This window comes from Oreochromis aureus, linkage group 5, assembly GCF_013358895.1.
Source record: "Oreochromis aureus strain Israel breed Guangdong linkage group 5, ZZ_aureus, whole genome shotgun sequence".
Classification (NCBI taxonomy): domain Eukaryota; kingdom Metazoa; phylum Chordata; class Actinopteri; order Cichliformes; family Cichlidae; genus Oreochromis; species Oreochromis aureus.
In genome coordinates, this window is record NC_052946.1 from 29,594,105 (window position 1) to 29,619,559 (window position 25,455).

Below are 25,455 nucleotides of genomic sequence, written 5' to 3' on the forward strand. Positions count from 1 at the left end.
AAGACTCCCACCCAGTAGCCAAATGGCTCCAGCTCATGCCACATGAGTTTAACATTCATAGTTTGATTCCAAACAGGGACCTTGTGCACCTCTCTCCTTTTGATTTCTGTATGCCCATTCACCCTTACTGGGCCAACAAAGGCAAAATGCAAAAATCATTAAGAACACTTTTTTAAGCTATGACAAGTCTCAACGGTATCCTGGAAATACTGACTCAAAGTGTGCATGCATGTTTGTGTGCTATTGTTTGAGAGTTTGCACTTAAAACACAGTACAAGCTTGATGGTATGGTCATTACTTTGACAGGAATTTGGTCATAAACCAGGCTAGTCACTCCCTACAAATTTATTTTATGTAAGAGTAAATATCCTCCAGCAGCCTATAGATGGCTGGTTGTGGTGGTGGAGGAAAGTGGTTGCAGTGATGTCAAAGGGGGAGCAGGAAAATTTTGTAGCTTATTTAGGTTGTCAGGTTGGTTTGTTTGGTTGATGGTATGAGGAGAATGAGGCAAGTTACAACAATTGCAAATCATTACTGCTGAAAATAACAACTTAGTAATCCATAAGGGTTTTCTTAATGCTATAATTTTAACGACAGCACCTAAACAATTTCATGCAATAAGTAAATTGAATGAACATAAAAACTATGTTGTGATTTCTCCACTATTCTGGAAAAAGGAGACACCATATTGACCTGAATAAAAGTGAAAGTTGCAATCGATTAAAATATACAATTATAAGTTCAGATATTGCTGGAGAGTTTGCAAGTTTTATTTGCAGACTTTAAGTTGTTACCATTTGTTTTGAGCCTGTTTATGTCAAAGTTAATCAGCAGTGAAATTGTTTTATGAGGCCGATTTAGCCTGTAGCAGATTGTAAAGGCTCAGGTAAGACGTTCTTCTGCCACAGAGGAAATACATTCATAACACCAAACACTTCCCTCTAAACATATCACCTAACTCATTGGGAAACCTCTTAAAAGCCCTGAGACTATGCTTTTTCAACAAGATAAACCTTTAAACAAGTAAGGGAGTCCTGACAGATCAATTTAAATGACTGTTGTCAAATTATTCTAACTTATATAGGTAAAAAACAGGTTTTAGAAAGCTGTCTTGGTGATTAATCTTAATTGTAATTTAAATATACTTATACAAGTAATACAATGTCTAAAGAGGTAGTTAACAAAAAATGCCTACTCCTATATAATGTGTTGTATGTCATAACGGCAATGGCAAAAAAAAAGTCTTTGTTTTGGTCTGTCTGAGTGAGCCTGGGACATTCAGTTAAAGGATTTCCAGAGTTTTCCATGGGGGCCCGGGGCTAGACGGCAGCCGGGTTAAGTTTCCAGATGATGTTATTCCACACAGACCTGATGGAAACATGGCAGCACCCTGCCATATAATGGAGGAGTACCAGAAAGACAGAGAGAGGAAGCGAGAGGGAGAGTGGGACCAATGCCTAGTTTGACTGATTTAGTCCTACTGCTTCTGAAGAATCGATAAAATATTCAGTGTACACTCAGTGCTGGTAGTAAATCCAATCAGCTTGCTATCAAGTAAGATCTGGAAGGAAAAAACAAAAAACAAACCATACTGGGAGGATATGGTTGGGGTCATCACTGATGATGACTTGGACCTTACAGGATTAATAATGCAAAGTTCTCCAAATTACTAGATGCATTTTGCACAAAAAGATGCACGCGTGACATAACAGTTGCTGCACCTTTAAAGCAACAGCTGTTGGAAAAACAAATCTGTCTTTGAGAGGCAAAGCTGATGAATATCTCCTGCTCCTATAATGACCTCAACACAGTTTGCACAATTTCCTGACACTATCAGTCTGGCAAGTTAAACTGCACTTCAGAAAACTGACAGCCTGACGGTGTTTCCCCCACTGGAGGCTAGAAGTCAAAACAGTTCATAAATAAGCTGGCCTGGATCTCCACACGACAAACATCCATAAAAGAGTCTGTCTGATGTGATCTTCTTTAAATCCAGTCCTTTAAATCTATCCCAGACTGCAGAACACCAACAGTGTTTGACATCAGTTACCCCCGAAAACAAAGAAACCTCTCGGTTTTGAAGACGCCAAGATATTACATAGCAAATTTATTTAAACTTGACTTAAAAGCCTGAAACAGTTGTATTGTAACCTGCTGTACAGGTGCCAACACATAACCTCACCTGCCTGAAAGTTGCTGTCAATACAGATACAAAATGACTCATTATTAGCTAATAATGACAATCCGCAGCATCTTTCTCACCTTCAGCACTTCTTCCAGCCTTTTATGAGTAACTGCAGAGATTCTGTATTGCACTGTAAATACTATTAAAACATGGGTGGCCACAGAGAAGTGCTGTGCTACTTTTAATACTAACAGAGTTAAGAGATCACTTCACCGAGCCAGTGGGACAAATGTGAAAACAATATATGCCCGCTGGTTTAATACAATGAACAAAGGTCCTACTGTCAGTATTTATCTTCAACAGTTCAGACCACATTGACTTTACAAAGATTATCCATCTGATTTGGATAGACTCTCTCTCACGCACACGCACGCACACACACACACACACACACACACACACACACACACACACACACACAGTTTCTGACAAGGCACCAGTGTCTTGAATCATTATCTCGAGTATTTTTCCATCTGTTGTTTGCCAAATTCTGCAGACTGAGCCACAGAATCCAGATGTGGTCTGGCCTCAGATATAGAGCAAATCAGACTTCTGCTCTTTGCTGCTGATTCACTGACAGACCAGGCGCTTTCTGGCAGATTGCGGTCATAGGGACAGGAAATGCACCTGGGTATATAAAAACCACGTTTAGTCTATAATCCACAAACAAAGAGAACATCAGTTTGATTTTACAGCAGAAAACTGCTCGTCCGCACAGCAAAATACTATAATATACAGTCATGTGAGAAAATTAGGACACCCTTTGAAAGCCTGTATATTTAAAATATATTTGGACATATGGATATTTAAGCAGCACGGTGCACGGTGGTTAGCACTGTTGCCGCATAGCAAGAAGGTCCTGAGTTCAATTCCACCATCAGGCCGGGGTCTTTCTGTGTGGAGTTTGCATGTTCTCCCCGTGTTTGCGTGGGTTCCCTCCGGGTACTCCGGCTTCCTCCCACCGTCCAAAGACATGCAGTTTGAGGGGATAGGTTAATTGGATAATTCCAAATTGTCACTAGGTGTGAATGTGTGAGTGAATGTGAGCGTGAATGGTTGTCTGTTCCTGTGTGTTGGCCCTGCGACAGACTGGCGACCTGTCCAGGGTGTACCCCGCCTCTCGCCCTATGACAGCTGGGATAGGCTCCAGCGCCCCCCGCGACCCTGGAAAGGATAAGGGGAAGCGAATGGATGGATATTTAATATCAATTTTAATGATACCGAGGGATTGAAATAATATAACTAAACAATTAAAAAATAAGAAAAGCCTTTTTAAAACTTTATGTGAAATGTAATTTTAAAAGAATGCAATTTCTGGTGAGGAATAAATTAGGACACCCCCACATGTTATCCCACTTAAAATGGTTAAAATCACACAGGTGTATCACGTCAGGTGCACATGATCAGTACATCATTAACCAGGATTTTAAAGGAGCCTTGCCCTATTTAAACCTCAGATTTAGTTTGGTGTGCTCCTGACTGTTGAAGTGTTGAAGTGAACGCCATGGTGAGATCTAAACAGCTGTCTGATGCCCTCAGAAAGAGGATTGTGGCTGCTTATGAGTCTGGTAAGGGATTTAAAAAGATCTCAAAGGAATTTGACATCAGCCATTCCACCACCATCAATTGTTTACAAGTGGAGGACATTCAAAACAACTGCCACCATGCTCAGGTCTGGCTGTCCAAGCAAATTCACCCCCAGAGCAGATCGCAAGATGCTCAAAGAAGTCATCCAAAATCCTAAAATGTCATCATGGGAACTACAGTAGGCTCTGGCTACTGTCGATGTGAAAGTGCATGACTCTACTATCAGAAAGAGACTACACAAGTTTGACTTTCATTGGAGGTGTGCAAGGAGGAAACCTTTGCCCTCTAAGAGAAACATTAAGGCCAGACTGAAGTTTGCCAGAGCAAACGTAGACAAAGACCATGACTTCTGGAATAATGTTCTTTGGACAGATGAGTCTAAAATTGAATTATTTGGACACCAGGACATTAGACATGTTTGGCGTAAACCAAATACAGCCTTCCAAGAAAAGAACCTCATACAAACTGTGAAGCATGGAGGCGGCAGTATCACAGTTTGGGGATGCTTTGCTGCAGCAGGACCTGGCCAGCTCACCATCATAGAGTCCATCATAAATTTGACTGTGTATCTGTTAAATCTGTTAAAAAATTAAAGCTGAAGCAGAACTGGACACTGCAACATGACAATGACCCAAAGCATACCAGCAAATCCACCAACTACTGGCTAAAAACTAATTGGAGAGTCCTGGAATGGCCAAGTCAAAGCCCTGATCTTAATCCCATTGAGATGCTGTGGGGTGACTTGAAACGGGCTGTACATGCAAGAAAACTCTCAAACATCACATAGCTGAAAGAATTCTGCGTTGAGGAGTGGGGCAAACTTTCTTCTGATCGATGTCAGAGACTGGTAAAAGGCTACAAAAGGCGTCTCGCTGAAGTTACATCAGCCAAAGGGGGCAACACTAGTTATTAGGGGGTAGGGTGTCCTAACTTTTTCCTCTATTAAAAGGCACCACTTTGGTGCACGCAACAATAATCTAGTTCACTCAGAGCACAGCAGGAGATTCAATGGAATTAAAAAAGAAATGAAGATAAAAGAAATAAATAGTATTTGTGGAAATGTACTTATCCTGCACAAAACACATTTACCGTTGGATTTATGAAATGTGTGCAACAGCCTATTTGTTCTTACCAACGTGTATAAACGAATATCTGCATACCCGTTTCCTTCAAGATGAAGTAGAGAAAGTGGTGGAATTATGGTGGCTAAAACTACCTTGTGACTACATTTACGATTTTGTTTTGCTTACATGCAATTATATTTTTTATTTTTATTTATTTGATTGCAATTCTGTACATATGGTGGCTTATGGTGTTTAGGAAAACGATCAATAATCTAAGAAATAATAAGATATAATAATAAAAATATTTAATATTACTATTAGTAATAGTTTAAAAAAAAATTATATAAATTGTATATTGTACTCATTTTAAAGACTTGTGTTTAAATTTCCTAACAAAGCCAGGCCATCATTTGTGGTAAATGGCAATCGAACTGGTTCTATAGCACTTTTCTACTCTTTTTCTACTCTACTGTGTACTTAAAGCACTTTATACACCACGTCTCATTCACCCACACAACATTCACACTCTGATGAATGCATGGGAAGCAATTTTGAGTTCTGTATCTTGCTCAAGAGCACTTTGTTATACAGACTGAAACTGTGAGATATTTGAACCACCTCCTGAACCACAACCACCAGCTTGGCCACAAAAACCCTCTAAATTTGTTCGTAGAGTACGAACAAATTCAGGCATGAACATACTAATAAATCCTGATTTGTTCATGAAATATCCATGCGCTTGATTTATGCACAAATACGTGCATAGGCACTGTTAACAACTTGTCATTTACTTACTAGCTATAGTTTTTAAAGAAACATGCACTTCTCTTGTTAAACACACAAGCAAAACCCAAGGTTTCACTAGATCATGGTGACAAACCTTTTCCACAGTCCATATTAGCTTCTCTTCATTGGCCTACTGTTAAATCCTGAACTTAAATTCTGCATGATCAAGCCCTGTCATATATTAGCAGTATTAGATTATTCCAAAAAAGCACTTAGCCTCAGACTACAGGCTTACTTGTGGTTCCTAGAGTTTCTAAAAGTAGACTGGGAGGCAGAGCTTTCAGGTATCAGGTCCCTTTCCTGTGGAACCAGCTCCCAGTTTGGATTTGAGAGAGACACTATGTCTACTTTTAAGATTAGGTTAAAAACTTTCTTTTTTGATAAAACTTACAGTTAGGGCTAGACCAGATAACCCAAGACCATCTCTTAGTTATGCTGCAATAGACTTTGGTTGCTGGGTGCTTCCAATGATGCACTGAGTATCTCTTCTTCACTCAACAATTTTCTTTCCATGTGTTTAATCATCACTATTGCATTTAGAGGTTTAAACCAGCATTAGTAATGATTAAACTCTGACTCTCTCCCTCGGCTCTCTTTTCTTTCCCCTCGTGGCAGATGGATGGCAATCCCTGAGCTTGGTTCTGCTGGAGGTTTCTTCCTGTTAAAAGGTTTCTCCTTTACCATCAGGGAAGCACTTGGTGACAGTGGGATTCTTAGGGTGTTCCCTCTAATATTGTTGGGTCTTTACCCTACAACACAGGTGTCGAAGTCCAGGCCTCGAGGGCCGGTGTCCTGCAGGTTTTGGATGTGACCTTGATCCAACACAGCTGATTCAAATGGCTAAATTACCTCCTCAGCATGTCTTGTAGTTCTCCAGAGGCCTGGTAATGAACTACTCATTTGATTCAGGTGTGTTCACCCAGGGTGTTATCTAAAACCTGCAGGACACCGGCCCTCGAGGCCTGGACTTCGACACCCCTGCCCTACAATATAAACCTGAACTTCTCAGCTGATAGAAGACAATAAGGGTGGAACATTACTTAAAGACAAGAAGAAACCTTATTAAAGGTTAAATGGGGATTCTACACAGAAATATAATTTGCAACCCAGTGGGTTTGATAGCAATTAACATTTTTTTCTTGCTGTGTAAAAAGCACCTGCTGGGGAAAACACAGTGACTAAAGCTCCAAACATCACTGAGTAAACCTATAATAAGACCAGATTCAGCTCAGATACATTGGACAGTCACAGCAGGAAAAGAGCGGGTGTAATTAATATTACAGATGGCTCTGCTCCATTTACAGGTGTTTGTGCCAGTATACAACACACCTAAAAGGAATCCAGCCTTTATAAATGTAATGAGTAACACCTGTGCTTGAGTTCATCTTTGGAAAGGCTTGCCATTTGTGAGACCAAGAATGAGTGTTTGAGTGAGAAGGTTCGGCCTGAAGAGAGACGTTTGCTGTTTGACAATTTCATCTACTTTAATAAGCACTTAAGTTAAATTATACAGGCAGCTTCATTCTGACAGGGATAACAACCAATATTAAACATGAGGAGCTGGACCAGACAGACAGACAGAGTGTAAATAAATGAGAAACTGACCACAGTAATTGGCCAAAGGTATGGAAGTTAAAGAACATGTGTATTTAGCATGTCTATTTAGACCTAATTTTCCATCCATTGCATTACTTTTTCTGTCACTTTCTATGTGACCAACCAGGTGGAACACTATAAATGACATGCCACTTACTCAATATTTAAATGATTCTTCATGTTTTGCTCTTCCTGAAGTGAACAGCTCTGCCTTTGAGTACAGTTCTTTAGAACACAGGTTAACTGTTAATTCATTCACCTTGACAAGAAGCTGCTGAAGTTTTGCAGGTCACTTGAATCGAGCACCACATTCAGATCGCCGATGGTCCTCTTTGATCTCTCACTGTCCTGCAGGAAATAACACACAATCCATTATTCAGTTACACCACAATGAGTTACTTTATTTACAGTGACTAGTTTCACCCATCTGTGTTGCTCTGCTTTAAATACTTTGTCAGATTAAGAGAATGTCACGCTGACATGTCATGCATGGCCCTTCGGATTTCACTATTGTCCAATTATAAGAACTCACAAAAGCAAAACAATACAACAGAAGTGACTGAACTTCAAATCTCCTCTTAAATTTTAATCTCTATTATATAACTATTCTTGAGTTAAACTGGTTTCATTTCTCTCACAGATTCAAACAGCTGTGTGATCAGGAGCAAAATCTGGGTAATAAACAATGGGCAGATGAGCGGTGACACATAATAGCTTAACAAATTAAGCCTGTTTTTCAGTTCCCTGAATGTGAGAAGGAAAACAAAACTGATCATTTAGCCTTATTAAATTTGGGAAAATATTTTCAGGAAAAGCCAAGGGCCCAGTTGATGCTCTAAAGAAATAGTTCAGAGCATCCACAATCCATAATGTGTATTGTTTTACTCACCTGTTTGTATTTTAACTAAATATACAAGAAAACCTTGCTTTTTAGCTAACCTTTTTTAAATTTCTAAATGTTTTACAGAGTTAGGGTAGCCATTTCACCCCACCCCACCAGCCTTCATGCTGAACTTGGCTTCGACTAAACAGCTCTTTCTCTGTGTTAATGAAAAAGGTGTTTTATATATATATATATATATATATATATATATATATATATACATATGGAGATACGCTCATGATTGGTTTCAATGTGTTACAACAAACAAAACAATTTAAGGTTACTGGAAGTTGTATTAGTCCACATTAAGGTGCAATAAAAAAGGTCAGTAAACATTAAACTACAATTAAGGGTAAGAAGAGAGGGTTTCAAATCAACAAAACAATTACTATTCTCATTAAAACAAGTTAGAACTCTTTGGATAATTGTAATTTTAATAACATTTTGTGAGCCATGCAGGAGAAAAGCTTTAATAAAACCATCTGCTTGCTCTAATAGTCAGTGCAGCTAGAATTAAAACCAGAAAACAAACAATTAAAGTCTTTACTGAGTTACTTATGTCCAAAGGTATGGGTAAAATCTGCATCTTAAACGACTTTACAAAACAGCTTATATACATTATCCCTAAAACCCAGCTTCACTGGTGGCCAAATGAGCTCAAATTAAAACCAGAAGACTTCTGGACCAACATGAAGCTGGTTTATTGGTCATTATACTGCACAATAAATTTAAAATTACTGTTAACTTTACATTTACACTATTAGCTGATGTCGAATTGTCTATTTTTTTAATGTGACAGTTAAAAACGGGATTCTAACAAGCCTAGATATGAGGTTGGATATAAACTTCAGAACTTTTTTGTTACTGATAAAAATGTAGCCCGAAAGAGCTCCAACTGCTGAAAGTTGTCCTCACGTGTTTGGTTATGTTCACAAATTTGAAAATAAATATATACCTGATTTAGTCATTTTTGCAAGTTTCAAATCATTTAGGAGGATACTGTGTTCAGGCACCTGCAGCCTTTTAAAACAAGTTAACATTTCCCAGGTAAGCTACTGATGAATATCATATTCATAGTTTTATTAATGTTACTGAGTATCAGACATCATCACAAGAATTGTAAAACAATACCACTCTGCCTCATCAGTGAAACACTAAGGCACATGGCTTTGTCACCCTCTGCTGGCTGGACACAGCACTTCAGAAAGATTTCAGTATGTTTTTTGTCTCTGAGAATGTTTATATACTTTATTTTCTACTTTAGTTAAAGACTGAAACAAGTTTCATCTGCCGTAGATTAAAGTGGAGTAAAATTAAGGCAACATCAGTCTTTGTCTGATCAAAACCTTAAACAGATTGTGCATAAGACAAGTAGAGATACATGTGAATACTAATAATAATAATATCCTATAACAATAACAACTAATAATCTATACAGTTCCAAGCTAAAGCCACGGTTTCAGTTAATTTTTAAAATAATAAGTTTTATTAAGACTGAGATTTTGAGTATTTGAGCCAACATATCTACAACATGCAGACTCAACTGGACTTAAACACCAAGACTGGGTCACAGTGACAGCTACATATATGGTTACACAACAATAATAATAATAATAATAATAATAATAATAGTAAGTTTTAATCATGAGCACAATGCCCTGTTAATAGAATAGACAACATAGCACAATGTAGTAAAGAAAAAGCAGAAAATCAGACACTAGATGGGTTAGAAATATGGACACAAGATAAAATAAGCCGAAAAGTACTTGCAAAAATCAAAGCGAGAGTTTGGTGAACAGTTTCAGACCGGAGGAAAACTACAATCCATAAACAAGAATAGAAAGAAATATAACAACTCACCTTGATCTCAGAAAACTGAAACTCGACCTGGAAGACCAGTTCAGAGCAGTTACCCGACAAAGAGAGCTGCTGAACCAGCTTTCTGCCACCTAACATACACAAATGCAGTTACTTTTAGATCTACTGTTTCATACCAAAATCCACTGAAGGGACCTTAAAGCCTACAGTGCATTGTGTTCCAAAAGAATGTTGTTCATGCATTATTTACATTCATGGTAGAAGCCTGTCTTTTTTGGCATACCGTCACATATAAGTTTTTGATCAGTGTCAATCAAATCAAATCAAATGAATATTGTTTAGCTCATCAAAACCTTGCCGATAATGGGAAAAAAAACAAACAAAAACAAATCAAACAACAAAAAATAAAATAAAAATACATTATATACTAAACTACACAGGGAACAAATTAAAACACTAAATGACATAAATAATTAAGATGCACCAGATTTATATTCTGATGGAATCTTAATCTTCTATTTAATACATAACAGGTCAGCTGGCAGTGAAGACTGTGGTTTGAGACCCTGCTCTTACTGTTTTGTAGAGTCTTTGTGGTGCAGCTGTTCAAAGTGATGCCATTAATTTCTGTCTGCAGTTTCACATCCTCCTCCAGCTCCTCCACCTCCTCTTTGAGTCTGGACATCACCATCTCCTTCCCTCCTTCTTGTCTCTGTCCACACATGAACGCTCTGTGAAGGCAAATAATTTATGACGTAAAGCTGTAGACAGATTTTGCAAAATGCAGAACAAAAATTAAACTCACAGAGCATTTTCCATTTGTCCTCTGTAGTGGAACGTTATGTCCTTATTGTTTTCCTGTTGTTGGTGCTGCAGCGCTTTAACTTCAGCTTGAAGACGCTCGATCTCAGCCTCGAGCACCTTCACCTCCTCGGTGTTCTCATCACTCATCTTCTCCATCTTGAAGGATAAAAACCAAATGATTTAGTTAAAACAAAGACACACACATATTAGTTTGCCAGGACAACTTTATAACTTATAAAAAAATTATCAATTTGAAATTTACAGATTAAAACCACAAATCTACAGGAAAAGAAAAGAAAGAAAAGAAAAATTGTATTTGAAGGAATTACATATTTTCAATCTGAAAAGTTGGATCAACTTCATTATATTACAGACATTGCTAATTTTCATTTAATATCAGTTAATAATTTAACTTTTATACTATTTATTGGATGCAATAAATAAATGGTTTTGACTCTAACAGAGAATCACTGTTTTACCACAAACAACCCCACTTTCCTTCTCTTAACTCTGTCGTCATGGGTGCTTGTTCCAGTTTAGGTTAATCCAGCTTTGCAGAGTGAAGTGATATGAATCCATGACTCTTGGACTAATAGGGTAGCTTTACATTTGAATTCAAAATTAATCTCTCTTTATTTGACACTGGTGAAACTCCTTATTTTATCCTCTCCCTTTCAATTAACTTTAGTCAGACTAACGAATTTACTGAAACGGTGAAAAGTGAACACAGCACCACTGAATTTACAGAGGTGCTTTTTCGAGACTTTTAAAGTATAAACGCACTCCACAGCTTTGCTAATAGTCTAAAGTAAGAAAAAAAAGTGTCAAAGTGGTTACACTTCCATTATTTGAACCAGTAAATCCCGGCTAACGAGACACTATAAAAATAACAACAACGTTAAATTGAGGACAAACTGTCGAGCTAACTTTCCACAGCTGTTTCCGTTGTGAAAAAGAAGTGTTTTTAACAATTCACAGTTCTATGTTAGTAGCTGATATAAAAGAGTTCTGCCATTATTAGGTAACGATTACCTGTATTTACTACCTGTTTGTTTTCCGTTTCTTCGCAGATGCAACCGAGCACTTCGGAAGCTCGCGCCCTCTGGATTCTACCACTTTTCTAAAATCCGAGGGGGGAAGAAATTGCCTCCGTGAATAACAGTCACGCCAGCACTATGGCTCTGTTAAAACAAATACTACTGGTGTATACATGTTTGCATTTTAAAGTACATATAAGTGTTTTATCATCGCAAATGAGCCACAGAATCATAACCCACCAGGAATTTGTGTGAGTCCTTCACCCCACGTAGAAATAATGGAAATCCGCAGCTGTACCTAGTGCGTATTATTTTTTTTCCCCTTTATCAATAAAATGGAATATAACAATTATATGTTAATTAGCTTTTGTAAGTAAACACTTTTATAATTAAAAAAATGTACCGGCATCCCTTAGCGATACCGGTACATTAGCGAGTTCGTTTATTTATTCATTTTTAAACCACCGTTGAGTCTACGGAACATTTGGGTGGTTCCCGAGAAAAATGTTACGGACGGATTTATCTGCAGGACCTCAGCTCCGGACAGAAATTGTGGTAACACCAGCTGGATACATGTGAGGTAAACATTTGTAGCTTTTCGGACTCTGTATGTAAAAATGCTCGTGATAACAAATAAGAGTAGTTATAAATCGACTCACTTAGAGGTCATATATGTAGTAGACGCTCTATGATTTAGGTTATGCTCTATGTCTGGAGTTCCTCCAGGTTGAAATGGATTTACTGGATCCACTCAGCTGCATACAGCTAAAACCTGAGGCTCTGCTCTCAGTCCTGTCCTCTTAAGTTTATTCATTTTGGACGCTGCTTTAAAAGGTGTTTCAGCTTTAAAGTTATTATGAAGTCTTTGGTTTGTAATTTCATTGGATTGTTTTGTATTATACTGAGAAGCACAGTGTGCAGTGCAGTGCAGTGCAGTGGAGTGGAGTGGAGTGGACACAGTATTAGAAACAGTAAAATGCAATTCAGAACCGTACAGACGAGCAGATCTCATCTGGCCTGATCTTTCATGCGAGTAATGAGAGTATCTGTATCTGTAGATTTATGAGAAGCATTAAATCTGCTTTTCGGTTTTTGTTTGAATATGAATTTATTTTTGTATGATTTGCCTGCATGTTTTATAAATGGTTATGTATTCAGTATTTATAAATATGTAAAATATGCGAGGTAGTGATTCAAATGTACTTACTATGCCTGGTAGATCAGCTAAACATCAATTTACAAAGCTTTTTAAAGTGTAGCCACCTTATACTTACAGTCACAGCAATGCGGCGGCTGTACGTCGGTGGGTTAAGCCACACGGTCACTGAGAAGGATCTGAAAGATCGATTTGGAAAGTTTGGAGCCGTTGAGGATGTGGAGCTCCGGACCAGGAAAGACCCAGAGGGTGAGGAATCCAATATACACTGACACACTTTGACAGTCAGAATGGTGACAGTAACAATGTTTGATGTTTAAATTCTGTTTATCTAATTTTATTCATGTTCTGAGACTTGAAATCACCTTTCACATTCAACACTGTCACTATCAGGTACTTGTACAATTGTTGCATTGAAAGGCATTTAATATTAACGAACCAGCGGCATTCATTTATGTTTAACTTTATTTGTTAAAAGTTAAAGTCCAAAGAAAACTAAACTCTAAAGCATTTTCTTATTTTACTATGCATTTCTATTTAAAACAAGAAAACATACTAAAAGTTTGAAATTCTTTACATCTAATTTGCATTGAAAAAATCTTTAGCTGTTGTTCTCGCACTACACAAATTATACAACTTTATTTACAAGTGATGCTTAAATACAAGATGTCAGGGCTGCTCTGAACATTAAAAAGATTTTCAATACAACTGTGAAAGTTTAGTTTACTTTTTTATTTATTTATTTTTTTGGTCAGGGACAATAAAAATTAATCAGAAAAACATAATCGAAAATAGATTTATGATCATTATGTTTTGTTCATTATGAATTCTTACATCTTCATAATGTTATTGTTCCTCCTGCAGGCGTTCCCTATAAAACCTTTGGCTACGTCAACATCAATATTTCAGATGCCGACCTGAAGAAATGTAAGTGACCATAGCTGCCGCAGAGAATCCTCAGATTTAACCCTCTGAGGTCTAAGTCATTATCAGTGACAACCCCAACCTTCTAACTCTAAATATGTGTTTTAGGATTTAAGGGTTGTCATCCCCAGTAAGTAAGTGGGGTTAGGTTAATTGGAAACTCTAAATTGCCCATAGGTGTGAATGTGAGTGCAAATGGTTGTCTGTGTATATGTGTTAGCCCTGCGACAGACTGGCGACTTGTCCAGGGTATACCCTGCCTCTCGCCCTAAGACAGCTGGGATAGGCTCCAGCGCCCCCCGCAACCCTGAAAAGGATAAGCGTAAGCGGATGGATGGATGTTATGCTCCGAGGTGCATAACACAAATACAACACAACAAAAGCAATATATACAAAAACCAGGAATAAGAAAACGTAGTTACAGTATATTTAAGTCTAAATAAGAATTGAGAGAAGCACAGATGACTATTTTGAGGGGAAAAAGTAAATAATTTCTTATGCGTGTCAGTGAGAATGATTTTTGTTTGTTTCATATTTACCAAAACTTTGGAGAAAGCAAACATATTCTGTGAGCATAGGGTTGGAGTCGTCACCAGCGCTGACTTAGACCTCACAGGGTTAACTAACTTATGTAACTAATATTCATTCACACTGTTAGTGGGATGCCTCATCTGCCAAACTGAAGGAACCCTTCATCTAAACATGTAATTAACACTTTCAGTGAGAATTGTGTTTGTGTTGTTTGCACCATTGAGTACATTTTCTACAGTCTGCTTTCTAAACTAACATTTAAAAAAAAAACTGTTGCATTATGAGATTGGTGTGTTTCCTCTGCAGGCCTGACAGTGCTAAACAAGTCTAAATGGAAAGGGGGAACTCTGCAGATTGAAATAGCAAAGGAGAGTTTCCTGCACAGGTACAACCACGTCCATCTTGCCATGTAAATCTAACACTAACAGAAAAGTGAAAATTATTATTGTACAAACTATTGAATTATTAGGGGGGTGATTTTTTTTTTATTTTTTTTTTTTTACTTTACTCAGACCTTAATATCAAGGTTCACAAATGTTGGTTGTCTGTTTTGAAAATTCTGGATTTTTATGTTCACCAATCTTAAAAATTTGATCTCTGTACCTGTAGAAAATTATTCCTATCTGTTAGCTTGAGAGCTAAAAGCTCTGTATTAGCTAAATACATAAAGGTGGTAGAAGTGTGATGATGCATTTGTGTCATAGGCTGGCTCAGGAGCGGCAAGAGGCAGCAGAGCAGCGTCTCCAACAGCCTGCAGCTGAGGACAAGAGACAGAAGCTTCTGGACTCACTGAGTAAAGCTGGTGTGGACAACTTTACCATGAAGGCTGCGGTTCCGGGGACCGAAATCCCAGGACACAAGGTCTAGTCATACTCTCTTGTGGGGTCATCTAGTCACAATGTGGAAACCACTTCTTTTAAAAATTTAATCCCCTTAACACAAATTAATACATTTTAGTTTTAAGGGTTTAAGGTTGGTGTTGACTGTCCTCTGGTTTCAGGACTGGGTGGTCAGTAAATTCGGACGGGTCCTCCCCATCTTGCAGCTCAGAAGTCAGAAAGGCAGCAAATGTCGAAACCTGAAGTACGACCCATCAAAATACAGCCACAATATTCGCAAACTGGACCGAAACACCATCCCTGATGAGGCCATACCTGTGACCCAGCTCACCTGGGAGGTCCAGGGTGGGGATGATGAAATCAGTAAGAAAAGGCGGGGGGAGTTCCCCCCATGTGAGCCATGGAGACCCAAGAAGAGTCGGACAGACAATGTTTCTGGCAGAACCAGGTATCCATGTGACCTTTTCAGACTATTCCAGTAGACCAGGTTTGTTTTGGTTAACCCACAAGGTCTCAGTTGGTTTCTGTCCCTGAGGGCCTCTGCGATTTTAGATTTTCATTCCTGGATCCGCTTTGCTTCCTGCTTCCTGTAGTTTCTAGGATGCCCAGGTGTTACCTCTGGAATCATGAGAGCTATCTCCTGGTACATGTGATTCTGACATATTTATTCATGAATCAGAAAAATATCTTAACTCATTTCTGGAGTTAAGATAACAAGTTTTTTTAATTGCTAAAACTTCTAATGGATTTATTGTGTTTTTCAAGCCACCTGGTTTCTGGACTGTTCCTGACATTCCATATTTCCACGTTTGTTTAATCCTCAGAGGTTCCTGTTAGATTTCCTAATGTTCTAAATGTTTTGGGAATTCCTAGAGCTTTGCAAGCTTTCAATAATCTGTTCTGTCTCATGGATTAATGATGTTTAGAAAACACATGCAGATTCTGGGTTTTTGGAATACCAGTTTATGAATATTTAGTGTCCCTTACTTTTGTTGCTTTACCTTAGATTTGAACACCCTGTCAACTTTGTCAGTCACACTGAGGCTCATCAACTCACCAACGGATTTGAAAAACAAAACGACCACAGACTGGCACAGAAGAAGTGGAGACACTTTACTGACAGTGATGGCGACTCAGAAGAGGAAATCCGCAGGGTGGTGGCAGCTCAGCAGACCTCCCATGTTCCACCACAACAGCAGGAGGTGGAAGAGGATAATCTGGAAGTGGTTGGATATGACTTCTTAGCAAAATCTGCATGCAAAGGTAACACATGTGTTTGAAACAGGCAGTTTGCTCATTTTCAAATTTTCAAATTTGTCATTGTTTATGTTTACAATTCTACCTGAGTGATGAGTTTAACTTTATGGCTGTTTATTCATTTTACTTTCAAATGCACATGTAGGTTCACAGAAAAGATGCCAAATTCTTAAACAGATTACATCAAGTAACCTGATTTTTATTTGTGGATTTTTGTGGCACATTGACTGCTAATTCTATGTAATGCATGTGTGGATGCAGATTTCTAGGGAAGAGTGTGGTATTATCTTTATTCAAACCATGATATCAGGGATGTTCTTTCATTGAGTGATGCTGATCAGTACCAAATTATGTCAAAAGTTACTACAGTAAAAATAATAGAATTAAATATGAGTGAATCATCCTCATTTTCTCCATCCCAGAAAAAAATTGATCTTTCCTCTTTGTGATTCCAGGTGATCAAGACAAGGATGAGTACGACTCTGCTGACACAGATGAACTCTTTGCATCGAGGAAACCTCCTCCTGCTAAATGTCAGGAGAAACATACTCCCCCAACAGCAGAGCACCTCTCAGGAAACAACACAGACAAGAAGAGAAAAACAAAGACAAAGAGAAAAGCTGGAGAGCAAGAGGAAGAGGACGGATCAACAGATGATGAAGAACACCTTACTTCTAGAAAACCGTCCTGCGTGCAGCAAAAGAGGGGTTCTAGTGAACAGAAGCTAAATAAGAAAACGCTTGTCCTCCCTGTCGCAAGGCCGTCCTCATCAGAATCAGATAGTGATGAGGAAGATGAGGGTGATGAAGAAGACTCAGTAGATTCATGTTCAGACTCTGATTATGAAGCCATGTTTTCTAATGTCACCCATCTGGAGATCTCCCTGGCCGACCTGCAGAAGCTAGCTGAGGAGGCCGAGCAGAACTCAAACACTGTAGCTCCCAGCTTCCTCGGAGCTGGACTAGAACAAGAAACGCTTTTCACGTCTTTTCCTGCAGAGCAACCTGCTCCAAAGAAAGGCTCCACGCCTGAAGAGATCCTCGCCATGATAATGGAGGACGACAGCAGCGAGGATGAACAGAAGAAGAAAAAAAGGAAAAGAAAAGGTGTCACGTCAGCACCACTGCCTGCCTTCCAGGGCACAAAAGCATTGAATGAGGTATCGGAAGACAAGGAGGAGGATGATGGAAGAGGAATAGAGGTTAAAAAACAGAAGATGAACTCTGATTCTCCACAACTGGTTCACAAACAAACAGACAGCAAAACCATCACAAGCGTAAGAGACCAGAATCATGCAGAAACAAAGATTTCAGACAGCAGTGAGCAAGAAGAGGAGGACGATGAAGAAGAAGAAGAGGATGACGATGATGAAGAAGAAGATGAGAGTGATGACGGTGATGATGATGATGATGAAGAAGAAGATGAGAGTGATGATGAGGAGGAGGAAAAAGGAGAGATTATAAAAGTCATGCCTCCTCCTGATGTTTTAAAAAAGGTCACAACTAAAGTTTGTGTAAACGCAGAAAAGGCTGAGACTGAGTCTTCGTCAAGCAGTGAAGAAGAAGAGGAGGGGAGGGTGAACTCCAGTCAGACTGTTGTAAATGTTAAATCTGCAGCAAAGGCTTTACCTTCATCCTGCAGCTCATCTGGAAAGGATAAGAATGAGCAGCAGGTCATTTCTGCTAACGGGGGTGTGAAAGCAGCTTTGAACAGGGAAACCTCCACCAGCGAGGAAGAGGAGGAGGAGGAAGAGCCGGCACTGCCCCGGATGGCATTAGGAGTTGAGGAGGAAGAGGAGCGGCAGAGACAGGCCAACATGAGGAGGCTGGCTGCTGTACAGCAACGACAGAAAGAGGCCGAAGAACATAAAAAACTCATCCAGGGAGCACTAGCCAACCTGGTGAGAGTGCAGCGTGTTTATAAGATTTTATTGTAATAAACTGATTCATTTGGAATTATTTTAACCTAGTTAATAAAATCAAAGCAGTTCTTGAAGTTTGGAAGGGTTTTTGATTGATGTTTCTTTGGAAAAATAAAACTAATCTGTAGGACAGAACACAGAATTATAATTTTTCATTGCCAAATTTAATTTAAAATTTCATGGTTTGATTTTTTTTTTCAAATATAATTTCTTTTCTGATATTAAGAACCTAAAAACATGTCAAGTATATCTACATATTCCTCTCTACCTTTAAAGGCAGGCAGGAAGGCTTCATTAAAAGTTTGGTCCTCTTTGTGTGCTGAAGGCTTCAGATTTTCTTTTTGTATTCGTAATTCGTATTATTCATTAATAATAATTAATTACTGATGATGATAAAACGCTGTATCTTCATTAGGATGCTCCCGTGGCAGGAGCAGGGAAACATATCGTATTTGGCTCTGAAGATGAAGAAGATGATGGTAATGACGATGGAGATCAGCAGAGGATGGACTCAGAGGTCTTAGCATCAAGGAAGACTCTGTTCCAGGACAGCCAATCAGAGGATGAGGCCACTGGTGATGAGGCCGCAGCAAATAAAAGTGTCAAAGTAAAAGCGGAGGTGAGTGAAGACTTGCTGAGCTAAGGTCTCTGAACTGGAATATAAGAATTTAAAGCTGCATTCATCCACCTTTATTTCACCAAAGATGGTCATTATTATCAGTAGACATCTTAACTGATCGTGATAATGTGGCTCTAAACGGGCTGTTTTTTAACTTTGCATTTGTGTGTTTCAGGTGCGTCTGAAGTCATCGGGCCCTCAGCTGTTTGGCGGCAGTGACGATGAAGATGAGGAGGATGACAGCAGGTTTGACATCAAGCCTCAGTTTGAGGGTCAAGCAGGACAGAAGGTGAGAAAAGAAGTTGCACACTGCTGCACAGAGGTGGTCATAATGTTTTAGCTCAACCGTGGACTTGTGCAAACTCGAAACTTCGCACTAAATATTGGTTTGTTGTTTTTTGCTCAGCTGATGGCGTTGCAGTCTCGCTTCGGGACAGATGAGCGTTTCCGGATGGACTCTCGCTTTCTGGAAGAGGATGAAGAGGTTAAAGACGAGGACTCAGGTGAGACTGTGGATGCAGGTACAGTAGCTGGTAAATGCAGGAAAGCAGATCAAGATGGAGAAACCCCGTGGTTTTGTATGTGCTCCGGACCAGGTTAATTCCAGCATGCATACCACCACCATTAATTTCTTCCTATGAGATATTATGGACCTTGGTGTGCTCTTATTTTCTGAAGCTATATAAATCCTTTTGAAATATGGAAAATATCATCAGTCTATTAAAGCATCACCAGCTGGCCTGAAATTACACAGATGTTATAGATAAAATATTTTTTTATTAACAAAACAGTCGAGATAATTTTCTGTTTGAAAACAAAGTTTTTACCAGTTTAATTGTGCTGTAACACAACCTCTTTATGTTGCACATCATGTACACTTCTTTATCTTCGATTTTAAGAATCATTTCCTTGAAACATTTAAGTTAAACATGTTACGTGTTTGTGATTCAGAGACAAAGAAATCCCTGGTGGAAGATGATGAGGATTTGGAGGAAGAGAAGAAGAAGACCCTGTCTATTCTGCAGAGTGTTCTTGGCCAACAACACTGCAGCAGCAAGACTGCTGGCAAAGCCAAGAAGTTCAAGTGAGCTTCACACAGTCTGAATCACAGCTGCTTCTGAACTGGAACAAGTCATATTCACTATGGAGAAAATAAAGAAACTTAAAGCTGTGTGACTGTGTGTTTGCAGAGATGTGTCAGCGCTTCATTATGACCCCAGCAAGGAAGAACATGCTGCATTTGAGACCAAGAAAGAGGAAGTCAAGAAGGAGAGGTACGAGCTTAGAAACGTGAATTTCCACCTATTTTTCTTGTGAAATTTATGATTTTATGGCTCCGGTGTGAAATTTATGATTATCAGGGTTTCTAACGGTTTTTATCGTTACTTTTTTTTAATCATTAACTCAGTTTCCCTGGGTCTTTTCCCGTGTGTTATGAATTAATCTTCTTCTTCCTGGGTACCGGTACTGGTTTTATTTTGTTGTATTTATCCGCGACACCTTAAAAGCCGGTCCGTGAAAATATTGTCAGATATAAACCGGTCCGTGGCGCAAAAAAGGTTGGGCACCGCTGTTCTACACTCTTTCTATGGTATTTGTTTCCACTAAACACTTCAAAAGTAGATCAGAAAAAGTAGTAAGGGATGGAAATTTCTTTTTTTTTTTTTTCTTCTTTTTTTTGAAAAGAAGCAGGAAGATGTTTCTAACAAACACTGTTCAGTCAAACAAGTAGTACATTTGTTTGGATATTACTTTCAGCAGTGGATTTAATACAAGCCCTGTGACAGACTGGTGACCTGTCCAGGGTGTACCCCGCCTCTCGCCCTAAGACAGCAGGGATAGGCTCCAGCGCCCCCGTGACCCTGCCAAAGGATAAGCAGAAGTGGATGGATGGATGGATTTAATACAACAGATAATCATTATTATTGTAGGTGCCAGACTTTGACAAGAAACTAGCTAAGTAAAAATAATATATAACAGTGATTTTACTACCTGTAAGTCAGCTCAGCACAGACCCAGACAGACTACATTTAGGGAATATCAGGGTTTTATTTTTCTGGGCTCACACACTGTAAACAACACAATGGGTGTGTGCTTCTTTAAAAGACCTCAGTCAGCTTTCCCTCACTGCTCTGCCTGAATCACTCTGCCCATCCTCTCCACCTGCAGCTGAGCAGAAACATCACCCTACTGCAACACAATCATAACTATGGTTCTGTGTGTCATCATTGCACTAGTTTTACTGTTAAACCTGAATTCTAACAATGTTTGTAATGGGGGTTTTTGTGCGGTACTCAATATTTATGTCAATAAATGATTTAATATACTTTTTGCAAAGTTAGAATAATAAAATAAAGATTTTTAGCATTCACATGTGCAGGAAACCAGAAAATTCAACCTGTGATCTGTTGTCTTCACAGCAAAGCTGCCAGGAAGAAGAAACGTGAGGAAGCTCAAAAGCTTCCTGAGGTTTCTAAAGAGATTTATTACGACGTGTCAGGCGACCTGAAGACCGTGTTCGGTCAGAGCAAGGATGAGACAGATCAACAAGAAGAGAAGATGAACTGGGACCAGAAGGAGGAGGAAGAAGAAGAAGAAGAAGAAGAAGGAGAGCGTAAAGAGGAGGAGGAAGAGTCGGCCCCGCTGCTCTCTGTTCCCAGTGCGGAAAAAGAGGATTCGTCTGGATTTAAATTTTCCTTCTTTGGAGATGACACAGAGACAGGAAGTAAAGAGACAGGTGGGTAGAGCCTGAACTGATCTTAATCTTCCAAATACATAAACTCTGTTTTTTGTTGTTGTATTTTTAAACTTTCCATTTTTCTCTAAACAGCCGTCTACAAGGTAGAGGCCATACAAGCTCCAAAAGTGTCATGGCATCAAGACCCACGTTTCCATGACAGCAGCTCAGAGGAGGAAGAGGATGAGCAGGAGGAAGATGAGGAGCAAGGCAACATCACAGCTAACACTACAGAGTAGGAAAAACAAACTTTAATCCTGTGAACTGCTTCATGTGTCCCCGCTTTTATGTGACCTAGGTTTTTCACGAGGATTGAAACTGAGCACTGTTTTAATAAACTCAGTTTGCTTTTGCCTAAAATCGTAGAAGTCCAGAAATGTGAGAGTCTGTGTCTGTTTGGCATTATTGTTTGGAAACTATTTATAAGAAGGATGAGAGCATTGTTGCCAGTTATTTTTGGTTCATTAACACAGCTGCTTTCACACACCTGACCAATCAAAGCATGAAGTGGATATGACTGTGAGATTGTTATGAAAGGAGACATGAGATTGAAGGTGTGTTGAATTGATACAAAGAAAGTACAGTATGATCTGAGCTTTTGTGTATTTTTGTTGCGTTTTTACAGAGTGGTGATGCCGTCACACACTGAATTCTTCTTCTTTTACCCTGATGATGACAGACTGACAGGTAGGATGGTGATTCCAAAGGAAAAAAAAGAAGAAAATGATCTTATTAGCTGTCTGTGAGAGTCAACATTGTGTGGGTACATTTTTTTTCCTTATGCAAACTCAGAGGTGACATAAGTTATTAAACTGTTATCCAGCAGCAGGTTAGATCTGCAGATATAGTTTCATGTCAGCGGAGATTTCCAAATTTCTGTTGTTGTTGTTTTTTTAAGTTGATAAAGGTTCTGATGTGTGATCTGAACACTGTTTTCTCCTTCAGAGGGTCCCAAGTTGTTCTGGCGTGTGTCTGAGTTGGAGGAGCAGAGGGAGCAGTGGGAGGAGAGGAGGAGTGCACTCAGACAGGTATAGAGTTTGTATGAACATTGCTTAAACCGGTCAAGAAGTTAATTAGATGCTTATATAGATCCTTATTAGATGCTAAATCTTCAGTTTTAAGATTTTTTTTATTATTTTTTTTTTATGAGAAACATAGCTCCAGAATTTGTTTTCACAGTGAGTATGGTATACATTGCATATCATAACTTTATTACACTGCCAGTCTGTTTTTTTAACACTAGGTTTTTTAGTTATTCTGAAAAAATCCAGTAAAATCTCTCCTCTAGACCAAAAAGGGCACATATCTACACTCCCCTTAAAACCACTGCTGCTAATACTGGTAAGTGAGTACCTTAAGGTGCCAATCAGTGAGGCAGTGTTAGAGAGAGTTGTGACTTATACACCTCTTACCCACCTTCTGGAGTTATTTGGTTTCACTAACTGCAATCTAAGTATGAATCATTTGGTGCACATTGCAACTTCTTTGTGTTTTGGCTCAGACAATAAGTAAACAAGACACAGGTTGTGGTGCTAAGGTCACCCTTCTTCCCTGTCTTACTTGCTGAGGCCTCGGTGTCAACAGTGACTGATCTCTCTAAAAAAAACTTAAGCTTCCCGTCTGTCCATTCATCCATTTTCTTTAGTGCTTATCCAGCTCAGGCATGCAGGGGCGCTGGAGCCTGTCCCAGCTGTCATAGCTTGAGAGAATGAATGCTGGACAGGTTACCAGGCACTGACAGGTGGTCTACTTAATGATCTTGAAACCCAATCACCCAACTACAGCAGCAGGGAGAAACGTCTGCAGTGGCAAGGCATCAGCCCAGAAACCCACAAGAGTAGCGAACCCAGCTGTCGTCCTCACCACATGATCTCACAAAGTTCTAGCCCATGATGGATGAAAGTAATCAAGAAGACAGAATTGGAGCAGGAACATGTGTTTTAAAGTTTTGAAGTGCCAGATTGTGGAGAAATGTTTCTCTATGACGAGTAACTTAGATAAAAATATTAGAGCTTTAAAAAAAAATACTGTTTATGAGTTTAACGTTTTCTTTGAAGTTGTTCGTGGGAGCATTTATGAGCACTGGCAGACGACGGGTTTAATTCACTGCATTTCCAACCACAACTCTTTGTCTTCATGCAAGTAAAATCTGTGGGTCCATAAAAATGGCTCAAGTTATTCAGTAAACATGTTTCGGCTTTCCCGTCTGTGTTCACAGGAGTACCGCAAGAAGCACAAGGATGCTCGGAGGAAGCTGACGTCCTCCCTGAAGAGCTGAGGATTGTGGGCAATGAAGTCTTTGTGTTTCAGCACTCACTGCCCTGAATTCGTGCCTGACCGATCATTTCTCCTTTCTTGGTGCCAATTTTTTGCCTCGGACTGATTGTAGCAGTCGGCTGGATGGAGAGCAGATGGCTGCCAAAGACAGTGAACTCATCCGAATGTTTAAGATCATCCAGAGTTTCAGATTAAATGTTTATTTTAGTGGATATTGATATTTTGATGAGATATTTTGTAGTCAGTTTGTTTTTGTTTTTCGTAAACAGCATGTGTTACCTGCTGTGAAAAACATGATTTCATACAAGCAGCAGCTCCCACTTATGGAGGACCAAACCTACTATAAAAATGGACAAATAAATAAATAAATATGCTTCTTCAAATTAAATTAAGAATAAATGGAAATGAAAGATATAACTTAACTGAACATTTTCTTTTCCATTATTTCTGGTTTCAGGAATGTTATATAATTATTATTTCTTTTTTTTAATCTCACCATTTTTACTCCTCCGCCTGTAAATGGCTGATAGGATATTGTTGTCACCCTGCTGGGCGGGCAGCATGAACACTCAAGTTTGTCAGTGCGATAACTCATAAACAAGGTCATGTAGGAGCTTCAAATTGATACCACAGTGCAGCTACTAAAACTCTCGCCTGAGTTTGAATCTTGTTGACCTCGAGCTAAAGGTCAAGGTCAGATGTCAAGCTACCTGAAAATCTTGTAAATGCCATAACTCAAGAAGGAAGACACCTAGGATTTTTCAAATTGATATCGTAGGTGTATCTTCTAAACTCAGACAAGTTCAAATTCCAGTGACCTCGGCCTCAAGGTCAGAGGTTAAGTCCTCAGAACGTCTTTTGAATGCGATAACTTCAGGACAAGGCGATGCAGGATTGTGAAATTGATGCCATTTTAATTCAGGTCAGAATTAAAATGCTCCAGTAATTTTTTTTTTTATTAATTTCAATTAAATTTTATTCATACAGTGCCAAATCACAACAACAGTTGCATCAAGGCACTTTGTATTGTAAGGTAGACCCTACAATAATACAGCAAAGAAAACCCCAAAAATCATATGACCCCCTATGAGACAGCGCTTTGGCGACAGTGTGAAAGAAAAACTCCCTTTTAACAGGAAGAAACCTCCAGCAGAACCAGGCTCAGGGAGGGGCGGCCATCTGCTGCGATTACTTGGGGTGAGAGAAGGAAGACAGGATAAAAGACATGCTGTGACAAGAGCCAGAGATTAATAATAACTAGTAATTAAATGCAGAAATGTGTTTAAACACACCGTGAGTGGAAGAGGTGACTGAAGGAGAAATACTCAATGCATCATGGTAATCTCCCAGCAGCCTAGACCTACTGCATGTCTGAGTACCTGAAGAACTAATAACAGCGTCACCTGTGCTTTGTGTATTTTGTTCATCAGCAAA

At 39.1% G+C, this 25,455-nt stretch overlaps 2 protein-coding genes across 2 annotated transcripts in view; one reads left to right on the forward strand and one right to left on the reverse strand.

Moving 5' to 3' along the window:
• The window catches only part of LOC120440224 (centromere protein P), a 97,382-nt gene extending 85,301 nt beyond the window's left edge, over positions 1 to 12,081 (reverse strand). The window contains exons 1-6 of the mRNA XM_039612205.1: positions 12,001 to 12,081; positions 11,769 to 11,843; positions 10,725 to 10,879; positions 10,496 to 10,650; positions 9,962 to 10,050; positions 7,478 to 7,566 (exon numbers count right to left, since the gene is read on the reverse strand). Of these exons, the coding sequence (XP_039468139.1) occupies positions 7,478 to 7,566; positions 9,962 to 10,050; positions 10,496 to 10,650; positions 10,725 to 10,879 (488 nt within the window). The 5' untranslated portion in view covers positions 11,769 to 11,843; positions 12,001 to 12,081. The remainder of the gene's footprint in view (positions 1 to 7,477; positions 7,567 to 9,961; positions 10,051 to 10,495; positions 10,651 to 10,724; positions 10,880 to 11,768; positions 11,844 to 12,000) is intronic.
• A 143-nt stretch (positions 12,082 to 12,224) lies between these two features.
• On the forward strand, positions 12,225 to 24,443 carry nol8 (nucleolar protein 8). The gene is made up of 18 exons (XM_039612198.1): positions 12,225 to 12,340; positions 13,037 to 13,165; positions 13,781 to 13,843; positions 14,678 to 14,756; positions 15,076 to 15,232; positions 15,372 to 15,658; positions 16,217 to 16,473; positions 16,923 to 18,367; positions 18,804 to 19,007; positions 19,183 to 19,296; positions 19,414 to 19,510; positions 19,959 to 20,091; positions 20,198 to 20,281; positions 21,428 to 21,744; positions 21,838 to 21,979; positions 22,370 to 22,431; positions 22,690 to 22,772; positions 23,963 to 24,443. Exons 2-18 carry the CDS (start codon positions 13,045 to 13,047, stop codon positions 24,020 to 24,022), a joined length of 3,705 nt encoding a protein of 1,234 aa, XP_039468132.1. The 5' UTR covers positions 12,225 to 12,340; positions 13,037 to 13,044; the 3' UTR covers positions 24,023 to 24,443.
• Positions 24,444 to 25,455: the final 1,012 nt, after the last annotated feature.

What these genes read in the sequence shown, in the direction of transcription:
- nol8 (XM_039612198.1), top strand. Translation starts at nt 13,045, where the DNA reads ATGCGGCGGCTGTACGTCGGTGGGTTAAGCCACACGGTCACTGAGAAG. An exon ending in CCGAAATCCCAGGACACAAG is followed by an intron (nt 15,233 to 15,371) that starts GTCTAGTCATAC and finishes CTCTGGTTTCAG; the next exon opens with GACTGGGTGGTCAGTAAATT. An exon ending in TGATGATGACAGACTGACAG is followed by an intron (nt 22,432 to 22,689) that starts GTAGGATGGTGA and finishes TTTCTCCTTCAG; the next exon opens with AGGGTCCCAAGTTGTTCTGG.